The sequence below is a fragment of the Myzus persicae genome, unplaced genomic scaffold, assembly GCF_001856785.1.
Source record: "Myzus persicae strain clone G006 unplaced genomic scaffold, MPER_G0061.0, whole genome shotgun sequence".
Classification (NCBI taxonomy): Eukaryota; Metazoa; Arthropoda; class Insecta; order Hemiptera; family Aphididae; genus Myzus; species Myzus persicae.
In genome coordinates this window covers 1-12,039 of record NW_019104323.1, presented here as the reverse complement: position 1 = coordinate 12,039, position 12,039 = coordinate 1, and the positions used below count along the sequence as shown (strand labels likewise).

The following is a 12,039-nucleotide window of genomic DNA, read 5'->3' as shown; positions in this document are numbered from 1 at the left end:
TATGTAATTCTAATAAAATATTAATAACAATAATAAATATTTAATTATAAAAGTAATAAATAAATAATTAATACATATGTAATTCTAAATTTTTTTTTAAATTTCCAATATCCGAACTTTTGCGTATCCGAACTAGGTGCGGTCCCAATTAGTTCGGATAATCGAGGTTCTACCGTAATTATTTTTGGATATACCGCTCATATAGGGGGAGTGAGAAAAAAAAATAATCATAAATCTCGTGTATATTCCGGCTACGACGATGACGACCCGACTTCCGGGAACTATTTTAAATTTCCATACCGTAAACAATAATATTAATATTATAACCTGAGGAGCGCATCACTACGGATGTGTCAGTTACGCTGTGAGGGGGGGGGCGTCTAGTCACTTTTTCGAGATTGTCTCACTGCAGTCAATGGAAGATCGTTCGTCGAGCACGGTACGCGACAATGATGGTTTACCATCACCGATATACCGTATTCGTGGTTTCTAATTATATAATCGAACAGCTGTAGCGGAGCCGTCTACCGCCGAGTGGACCTGTGCGACGGTATTTATGTAATATACCTATACACACGCGCTAAACGCGTATTAATGTCAATCGTTACAACTTCGGACGATCGACCGTTTAATATATTATTGCGTCGTTTCGATCGTCATCTAGTTTCGATTCGCGGCATTTTATACTCGTACTCACCTACCGATACCTACTCGCTGCTATTACACGACCCCTAAGTTTACAGCGTGAATATTATGTTAAGTTTGTTTGCGTACAGTCTTAACATGGTAATTGATTTCGTTAATTCGATTTGTCACGCGTGTGTATTGTGTGTAATAATTTAATATGATATTATATTTACGTCAATATAATAATGCATTATTTTGCATTTTTTTTCCAGATGGACGCTCTGTCCACCACAAGGCTGAAACAACAATTGGACGCAAATCACAACGACTTAGTATCAACTAAATGTTCATTGGGTATGTAATTATTTTTATAAATGTATAAATCTATATACTTATTTGTATATACAATTTGACATCCATAACGATGACATTTTTGCGTTATTGTATACTGAATAAATTAGTACGCCTGTTTAACAAACACAAGTTTTCCTGTTAATCGATATGGTAGAAATGTATAGTTTAAATTATGTACAAAACACTCTTATATATAATTACAGCATTTGTATAGTATTGGTATCCAAAACCTCTCATAACTCAATGATTTTCCATAACTGTTACAGATGAATCTCGGGAGAAATGTATTCAGTATCAAGAGGAAATTAATAAACTCCAGAAAGAAATCGACGATTATAAAAACAATTTGGAAGTTAAAGAAAAACTCGTAAATGAAAGTAAGAACAATATATATTACTTATAAGTATTTTTAGCTGTAAAATACGATCATTACGCTATAAGTGTCTTAACTGAAATGTTATGTTTTAGTCACTTCTCTAAAGGAAACAGAAATCTATGGACTAGAAAAGAAGCTCGAGGCTCAAGCTAATAACTTGAGGTTGCAATTCAACGAAGAACTGAACAGACTCAAGAATGAATCAGACGAAGATAAAATGAAATTGATCATTTCACATGACCAGCAAATCGTCGAGCTGCAGCAGACTAACAAACTCGAAGTGTCCCAGCTGCAAAAGTTGGCTACAGAAAAACAGATCGAGCTCACCCAAAGGGTGTTGGTATTGGAGAACGAACGTGATCATTTAAAGTCCGAGAGGGACGTACTAAAAGAAGAGAACCAGAGGTTGATCGAGGAAAAAAAGCTACAGGTAATTGCGTTTTATTCAAAATTTATTTACGTTGAGTATAAATTGATTTCTATACTTTTATCATATCTTTATGTAGAACACAAGTCTGGGTTACCAAAAGTTATTAGACGAAGTAGAATCGTTGAGGACCGTACTAGAACTGAAGAGTTCTGAAATGCAAGATCTCCGTAAGCAAAACGAAAAATTACAGAGAGAAGGCGACGATTTACCAGCGATTTTGCAAAAATTAGAAGCGGCTCAGTCTCGTGTTGAAGATTTAAACGTACAGCTACAGAGAAAGTCAGAAATCGAAATGTACGTATGTTATGCGTGGCATTCTATTATAGTTTTAAAGTCATACAAAATCTATTACATAGTATAATTCTTATGACTTAACCTCATCGTAAAGAAAAAGTTATATGTACAATAATTACAGTTGACGGGCGTTGGCTTATAAAAACAATAACCAGGGTTTGGGATTGTGAGTGCTAAAAACCATTAAATTATGCGCTAATTAATGCTTATACAAAATAAAAATATGCACTGAAAATGTAGTTAAAAATTAAAAAAAATATTGAATTCTAGATATTTTACATCCATAACAATGAGAAAATACAAAAACTACAAATTATACTATAAAGCTAGTTGTTTATGTTATAAAAGTATTTTGAACTATTATATTTGTATTAATAAAAAAAGAAAATAACAGCTGTAGTGGTCACACGTAATAACTAAATTATTTCATTATCAAATCACTCTGATGTATATATACAAAAAATCCTCTTGCCCGTGAAAAAGCCCCTAAAACGTGTCATTTTTCGGAGTTGCGTTTATGAAAATATTTCGTCCCTTACCGTAATGGTACTGCTCGTCTTCGCGTGTGTAGTAAATGATCATTACGAGGTGTTACCCCCACCAATCGCCTACTCATACATATTATTGCACGTGCATGGAAATGTGTTTTGGTCATGAAATCAAATTACTCAAAATAGTCAAAACCAATTTAAGGCTATGAAATTGTTGACAACATTTTAAAGGTTCAATTTAATTAAGGTGTTTGAATGCATAAGCAAGTTAACTTTGCATAGGTTGTAAAACTTGAATTTTAGCAAATTCATAACGGAAATAAACATTTTCATTTTTTATATTAAAAATCTATTAAAAACTATTAAAAATATTGAATATATGCAGTCGGAGCAATTGCAAAGTAAGCTTCTTTATGAAATCAAAAATCTTAACATTTTTTAAATGAACCACAAAGTACCTTAATATTGTTGTCAATTGCTAAGAACGTTTTGATGAACATTTGATAGGAACGATAGGGCAGGGGCCTTAACATAATCCTTATATTCGATAACTTCGACGTTACCTTACTCGTGATATATGCAAAATCGAATTTCATGCTTTATGTTTTGTTATATGGATATATGAATCCTGATAATATATCAGGCTGCGATATAGTAGGTAACCATATATTAAGCGTTTGTAAAATTACAGGTTCATAATAAAGTTTTTGTAAGTACTTTGTATATGAAATATGAACGTCTACTCAGGTGTAATTTTCTTAACGAAGAAACGCGTGAATCGCTGCATATTGTAGTTAAAAAAAGATATTTTAATAACTGTTGCTCTTGACGAATTTTACAGGCAACTCAGTCAAGAAAAAGATCAAATGGCCCGGGAAATCGACTTGGAAAAACAAAAGAAGAAACGGCTTTCGTGCCACAACGAAGAACTGCAGTGGAAACTGAAGAAGAGCACCGAAGTGGCTAACCATTTAGCTGTGTCAACAAAGCGATTGAGTAAGTTATCGGGACTCGTCCAAACAACGGTCCGTTGTTATGTTTTTTATAAATAAAAATGTTTAATTCCGTAGGCCAAACACCGCAAGACCTTGCGGCCATGAGAGAGGCACAAAACAACTATCAAAAACTCTGCAGTAGGGAGAGCTCGAATTCGGAAAACAGGTATCATTATAATATTATTATGTTCATTATTTTTTCGATGTATAATTGACCGGACCTAAGTCGATTTTGGCGTGTTTTTAGTGGCGATATCCTTATAAAGTCATTATATTGTAGTGGGTGTTATCCGCGATCGATATGTTTTCACGCTACCAAATGTTATAGTCGCGCTACGAATTGTACTGTCGTCAGTCGTTTGTCGTCTCTGTAGGAAGTAAACTTGTCCTTTGAAGACACGAGGCTGTTAATTAATACGAGTCAAACAGTTTGGTCGATTTAAATTAATTAAATTAATTTAACGCACTATAATTTCAGTTTTTTTATTAACTTAATTTATTTGCCCTTGTGTTAGGGCTTAAAGAAACCAATATATTTCTGAACTGTATATGAATACTATTTTCTTTTTTTATGCCATTGCTCATTTATACTATACTGAATTAGTTTTTTGTGAAAATATTTGAAAACTAAACAAATTTATATTAAAGTTTCTATAAACTTTAACATTTTACAGTTCATTAAAAAAAAATGAGATAAAGTATTTTTAAATGAACTGAATTAAAAAATATAATTTTTATTAACTGGCGCTTTCTTGCAAAAATGTCGCTGAACATATTATATTTTTTTCTCTAAAGCCGGAATATAATGCATATTTCCAATTTAACTTCGCGAGCTCCGCCCCCCCCCCCAACCTAGTCATTAATTTTACAATAATGAAAATTCGTCAACGTATCATAACTAATTATATTGTGTGTTATTTAGCGGTGACGAGGACACGATGACCAGTCAACTGGTGGAAGTAGACTCAGAGGCGCCGGCGCGGATACTAGGCGTGATGAAGAAGAACGATTCGTTGTCGTACGTGTTCGAGGTGGAAGAGGAACCGTCGGAGATCGCCACTCGACTGGTGCGACGGGCCAGCAGCCTGCGGTCGGTGGGCAAGTCGAGGACACGTGCCCGCGGACCGGCTGGTGGTGAGAAGAGGTCCCGGGCTAGCTCGCAGTCGGGTGGCGGATCGTCCGACAAGTCGGTGGAACTGGACTCGGCTCTTACCCGGAACCTGGACGAGTTGTTTGCGCCCGGCCCGGCCGACCGGTACCTGAGTGACTGTTTCACATGCAGCTCGGACTCCTCCAACTCGTCGCCGGAGCACCACCACCATGTGCAGGCCTACGAACAGAACCACGGTCCGTCCTATGTACAGGTGGTCGCCGAGCAGACCGGCGGCGGTGATAACGCCCAGGGTGGTGGGCTGGCCATCGTCTGAGAATATTTAGTCGTCGTCGGGGGGATGAAAGGAAAGTCCTAAGGGATATATCCTAAAATCATGTTCACGCACAAAACGCATTTTCTGTTAGACTAATTTTTCTCTCGTTAGATTGTGCCAAAAACCGTTCGAATGTTGTTATATTCACAATCCACAATCCATATTTATATTATAATATTATTATGTGTGTTTAATGTAAAAATCAAAATACCTTTTAATTTTTATCGCTAACGTCGTTTTGAATTTTTATCACGATTTTATTTTGTTTTATAAAAGCGCGAGCGTGTGTGTATTTTTTTTCTAGTAACTCTTAAGACTGAATTCTTTAAAAAAAAAAAATTGACCGAGTCTTGGGGAGAATTTTTTTTTTGAAAACGTGTCAAGAGAATATAATAATTATTAATTTTTAATTGTATCGCTTACACAGTGTAACTATGTTTTTATTTTAAGATTTAAATGTTTATAATGAAGTCTAACGAAACCGTTTTATTTATTTTTTACTAGTTTCCGCGTGATAGAGGTGTACCGCCTACATTTTAGTTAAATTCCGTGTGACAATTATACCATATAACTTAAATCTTGTGACTTACGCGTCTTAATGCGTCATTGTTAGTTTTTACTGTTGTAATTTATTTATATTTTTTAAAACAATACTACACAAACGAATCTTGTGAGTTAGCGTTTCATTTGTATTGTATAACTTTGACTTGTCTGACCAAAATATAAGTAATCTGATGGTTTATGTGCCCAACATAATACATTAGTCATGTAAAATGTATATAATTTTATTTTTCATTTTTTTTTTTCTGACATTCGAAAACATTTTTTCGAAAAACATGTATGCATTTATCTACACCGTCTATAAATTAAACTATGTTTTCTCAAAAACCTTGTACTGTCCTTTTCCTATTCTATTTGTACTGTTTAACTCTTTTACCCTTTCTCTTGTACTTTAAATGTTATTTTTATACTTTCAATTTTAATGTTCATTTACAAACATTGTAGATACCTGTACAATTTTTCCAAAGAGCTTTGACAGATTTTGTTTTTTAAAATTGTCATTTTGGAGTGTGTATGTTTTTTGTTTTTATTAGTTTTTAGTTTATTTTGTGATACCTATGTGTATGAATATATTTTATATATAATATTTATATATATATATATTATATTGTGTAATGTATATAAAATGTTCTGTTTGATTATTATTATTATTATTATTATTATTATTTTGTTTGTTTGTTTGTTTGATTGTTTGATTGATTTCTAAAGATTTTGTTACAAAATGTTTATGCCGATAAACCGGGTATGTATTTTAAATTTATCCTATTGAATGTTTATTAATATATTATTATACAAAATGACGAATCTATCGTAAGCAGACTACATATATTTTTTTTTTATTGTAAAGCAGGTAGTTTGTACACGTCAGTAGGCTTAGCTATGTCCTTCATATTATACCCTATGCCTACATGTAAATGTTACATTCAATGCATTGTAAGTGGAATAATTTGTGGTAACTTGCCATTTGAATGGTTTCAAGTACCATAATAATGTAAACAAATTGAGTAATGTATGTCCAGTAAAAATAAAAAATAAATAAATATTGTAATAATATTATTTGGTTTAGTAGAAACATTATAAATATTTTATTTTGTTGCTATCTTAAAGCTTTTTTGAATTTGTACAACAAACCAATAATATCTAACAAGTAAAATGTATTTAAATTTAAATTTATTTATCATTAGGTTTTGTGTATAATAAATACGTGTTGGATCTCAAATGGTTTGGGGATATTTTATACCAAATTTATTTTTTTTTTCACTTCAATAATTTAAATAATAAAACAGTTTGTTTTTAAAAATATTCTAATCTTTACAGTATCTCATCTGTGAACAATTATGGTAACGGGTGAATACTTATTATATTAAGTATTTTTCAGCTTATGGGTAGGTGCATTCCATTAATTCTTGAAAGTATTCTAAAATTCACATATTAATTATTATTACATATACTTTTATTAGGATGTAGTACCAAAACATTTATGAAATAATATTAATGCAGTCGTAATTAAAAAAAACAAACTATCTGCTGTACCATAAACATAATACCTATTTTCCTAATTAACTAATTGTTTATTCAAAATTAAAAAAATATTTTGCACATTTTTATAGATATTTTAAAAGACATAAATGTTGATAAGTGCTAAGTAGGTATGTATGTAATATGCAAGGCTCGGTTATTTATTAAATCGCATATTTTTTTCTATCTACCCAATTTAATGCTGTCTTAAATACAAAATATTTGATTTTGCATATTTTATGGTTTTTTAATTCAATTGCATATTTTGGGATATTATGAATGTAAATGTATAATTCAGTATATTTTTGAACTTTAAAAAAAAAAAATATTTAAATTTAAATTTACTATTTGAAACAACTATAGACACCTGTCTTGCGTATGCACAGATAGACTAGCGGAGACAATTCGTTGAAAATTTAACAATATAAACGGTCTTATATTTATATCAAATGTTAAAAAAGTATTTTTGAAAGCCTTGTCCCGTTTAGAAATTTTTAACATTGAATCCTCTGATAAGTATTTTTGATTTATGAATCATAGGTAATAATTTTTTTTTGCACATATTTTAGTGTTTTTATTGGCTGAAAATTCATATTTTAAGATTTTTTCGTGCATATTTGATAATTTTTTAGTGCATAAATGCATACATTTAACAGTAATTTTAAGTGCTTAAACATCCGAGCCCTATCATCTAACTAAATAAATATAAAGTTCAAAGTTGATAAAAAGATGTATCTATATATTATGCTGAGAATAGGTGACTGTATTTTGTGACTACATCATGTACCTATGTCAATAATTTCAGATGATACATGTAAGGCTGTAATGGAATCAAAAATTGTATTTATTAAAATAAAAATATAAGAAATTAATTATGATAGTAAATATTTTACTTTTTTCGATTCGGTCGACCGCGGAACTAATTAGCAACGATAAACGGCGTTGATCAACACACTCTAATTATAAGCAACATACGAAAATTGAATAGAATTCAGTATTTTGTTGAAAATCAAACGGAAATATTCAAAATGCATTTCAAGACGGTGTGACTGGCGTTTATCTGTACTTATTTCGAAGCACAGTTTTTATGTATTGGGCACCCGTTAAAAAGATGGCCAAACGTAAAACAAATATAATATCTTTATCGTTCAAAAATAACTATGAACTACCTGCTTAAAGATTTTTATTATAAATATTTGGTTGATATATGCTATTCTCTGGACGCCTTACATTTACTTTTTGTAGGTTTAACTGTGTTCGCGGATCTTCATGTCAAGTACTGACAACGCACCATATATATACTTAAATGCACTATATTTGTTGGGTCGTATATAGTTTGTTTAGTATCACCTGAGCTCAGTTTTGCTTGGGTTCACATTTATGTATCCTCTATAGGTATTTTTACTTATTATATTATATTATTTATTTCCTATAATTTGTACAGGACGCCAATAAAGGCACGGTCAAACGTTGTACAAAAATATAATGAAGATATTATATGATGATTAAAAAAAAATGCTACAATAACTTTTCAATTTCAAATATTTAATTGATGTTTGCTATTTACTGCAGGACGCCCTGCACATATTTTCGTAGGTTCATCTGTGCACTTGGGTCTTCGTGTCAACGCACCATACTTATGCACAATTTGTCGGGTCTTATAGTTTGTTTAGTACCGCCTGGGCGCAATTCTGTTAGGACTTCCACTTTTGTATCTATATTTATGTATGTATATACTATTATATATTAATATATTATTATAGTATGATATGTACAGGACACCTAGTTTATTAAAACATATTATGGCCATGCAAAGAACAACTCAACTTGAAGTTTTTGATTTCAAATAGGTACTTGGTTAATTTCTCTTTACTGAACCAACAGCAAATATTTTTTGAAGGTTCAACACACTCGTGTAGAAGTACTGCAGATTCTCCGAGTCAACGCACTGTCGTACATATAATAGTTGGATTAATATCTGAGAGTGACTTAGCCGAGACTCTTACTAATTTATACCTATTTTTAAATACCTTATGCCTATATATTATGTATAATATATATATTATACATATACATATATTTTTGACCCCCAATAAAGAGATAACGAAACGTAAAGCAAATATGTATATAGGTATTGCCATTGTTATTAAGAATAACGACTAAAAGTTGTTAATTTCAAATATTTGGTGAATGTTTGCTTTTTCTCTGTACCTGTTTTTTGTTGGTTCCAAATAAAGTAGGTACGTGGTTCTGCATGGCATCGCGCTATTATATTGTATACCATTAGTTATTATAATATGCACTTTGTATAGTTTGCTGTGAATTTCCGTTGAAGGCGGAAGCCTACATTACTTCCGGTATAGTATTTGTAAACGACTATGTGGTGCTAAATATTTCTATAATTTATATATAAAGTAGTGTTTTTATAGTTGTTGGTAACAGGACAAGACAGGTGTTTCTTGAAGATGTGAAGTTGAGTTCAGGACCTGGTGCCAAATTGCCCAAATTCACGGAGTACATGGAAGTCCTTTGCGCTTCTGATAAATGATTCAATCATATACTGATGTTTCAATTTATATACATTTAATGTTTGTTTTTGGGTACTACGATTGTTTTCAATATCCGCGTGACTTCGTGGAAAGGGGCCTGAAAAGGAGGGACCGACGGTTGAAGCAGTGAAAATTGTATAAACGTTATGATCTTAATAGGCTGTTATTTAATACATATTTAATTTCAGATGTATGATTGTAACCTTACAAATGTACTCAGTTTATGCAAATAAATAAATTATTGCTCTGAATAAATGCTTATTTGTAACCATACCTAGGGCGAATAGCGATTCTACTATAAGTTAACACTATATTAACACTAGAAATGCATTTAGTATAATACTATAATCTAGGACATAGTAGTAATGTACCAAATGTGACTATATCTCATTATTTTTAGTATCAATTATTCATTTTTGAATATTTTTTTTTTTTGTATAGGTACTATCTGTTATTTGAAGCCCCCACCTATGAAAATGGTTGAAAGTTTTGTACTGTTTTATATAGGTATACATTTTTAATTTCATGCTTTGAATCAAAATATTTTTCTAAGAATTGTGTATTAGGAAAATCAATTTTTGAACGAGTTATAAATTAAAATTATTTATATTAAATGGTTGGATGAGAGTGGTGTCACGCGCGGATGTGACACTCAGAAAAATGTTGGTATTCCTATACAACTTAAAATTGAAAAATATAGTTATATTATTTTTATTATAATATTAATCTATCCTCAAAATGTCAATTTGATAACTCAAATAGGCTCGGCTCTGCGTTGATTATTGCTAAAGTATACTTTCCTTTATATACAGAGATATAATGAAAAGCTTCGTGTAGAACTATCGTGTAAGTACTTTATTACGATTAAAAAGTAACCAAAAAACTATGGTAAATTTTATTTAAAAAAAATAATGAAAATATTTTTTTCCATTTTTTCGAATAACTATTACCTAATAGGTAATATATGGTCACACCTTAATTTAAGGCAAATGGCAATATTACTATCGCATGCAGCGATATTTTGTCTAAGAATCCAGGAAACTGAATAAATAAAATATTACAAAATTAAGCACACAAAAAAGTCAGAGATTTGCAAAAAAAAAAAAATGTCAATTATATTTATTTCTAATAATCGCGCGCGAACGGCGGCGTGTAAATTTTTAACTTAAATAAAAGTATTTCACGCTACAACTTCGACTGGGAGCGGCGGCGCGCTCCTGTAATCCGGCTGCTCGGAGGTCGGAATGCGTGGATGGTTTGAGGTGGGGGCTACTGTGGCAGGTTGGTCCGCGTTGAACGGACGTCCGCGTTAAGCTTGTCGTCAATATGGGTCCGGCGGGGTAGCCCGCGGGAACCAGGTTAGCTAAGGAGAGGCGGACCGGGCCAGGGGGGAAACCCAGCAGCCAAAAGTCTCCGCGGTGAGCAGTAGTGGGATAGCGTCTGCGAGTAGAACACCTGTTCGCAGCCCCGCTAACACAATCAGACCGCAGTCTAAAATTTTTTGCATTTTTTTTCGCGTTTTTCTGCAGCGCATCTTGTTTTAACGAATCAAATCAATCGATAACGAGTGCAGTAAGAACTAAAGAATACTGGACGATATACTCATTGAGCTTTGGGTGTCATATACCCCCCCCTCTCCTTTTGACTTATTACAATTAACATATATCTATAATGATAATAGTCACAATATTTTAAACTGCATTAATTATGGATTTACGTAAGACAAAAATATTGATATAATTTCTACGCCATCATGCACAATATTATAATAAAATATTCCAGTAGTCTCGCTAATCCGGACCATAGATGGACCGGGCTCTATCCGGATGATCGAAATCCGGTTTAAACGGAATGACGTTTTTTTTAACCTACTAATAAATATAAACAAAAAACACCTTTATATATTTATACAAATTCAAAATGTATTGAATAACAATTTTACATTTACACATTATTATTGTTATTATTATGATATATGTATTACATAATATATCAATACAAATACAAATTTAAAGAAAATGAAAGAAAACAAGACTGAACTTTAAAAAATAATACAAGAACAATACATATGTAATCGAAATGATAATATCTTAACCATGGGTATTCCTGAATATATACATTAAACATGAGCACTAAAGTACGAAATATAGATTATCCGGATTATCAGGAGGTCCGGATTAGCGATGACAGGATTATAGAGACTATATACGTACTGTATTATCAAACATATTTCATTGTCATCGATACTTTTAGATGAATACCTTGAATCGGCCCTAAGTAGATACCTCCAACTTTCAAGTACGCTCTTGTATTGTCCTTTTAAATTATTACTGGTATGTATTGTATATTATAATATTATTGTGCTGTGTGTATAAATATACAAAACATTTCTAGTTAAATATTTATCGTTTCCAAGG

At 31.9% G+C, this 12,039-nt stretch overlaps 1 protein-coding gene across 5 annotated transcripts in view; it reads left to right on the top strand.

Annotated features, from left to right (window-relative positions):
- The window catches only part of LOC111041176, a 35,762-nt gene extending 30,510 nt beyond the window's left edge, over nucleotides 1–5,252 (top strand). For all 5 annotated transcript variants that reach the window (XM_022325385.1, XM_022325383.1, XM_022325387.1 and 2 more), the window contains 7 exons: nucleotides 900–981; nucleotides 1,248–1,358; nucleotides 1,450–1,787; nucleotides 1,864–2,081; nucleotides 3,414–3,568; nucleotides 3,643–3,733; nucleotides 4,490–5,252. In XM_022325385.1, coding sequence (XP_022181077.1) covers nucleotides 900–981; nucleotides 1,248–1,358; nucleotides 1,450–1,787; nucleotides 1,864–2,081; nucleotides 3,414–3,568; nucleotides 3,643–3,733; nucleotides 4,490–4,994 — 1,500 coding nt within the window. In that variant the 3' untranslated portion in view covers nucleotides 4,995–5,252. The remainder of the gene's footprint in view (nucleotides 1–899; nucleotides 982–1,247; nucleotides 1,359–1,449; nucleotides 1,788–1,863; nucleotides 2,082–3,413; nucleotides 3,569–3,642; nucleotides 3,734–4,489) is intronic.
- The last annotated feature ends 6,787 nt before the right edge of the window (nucleotides 5,253–12,039 follow it).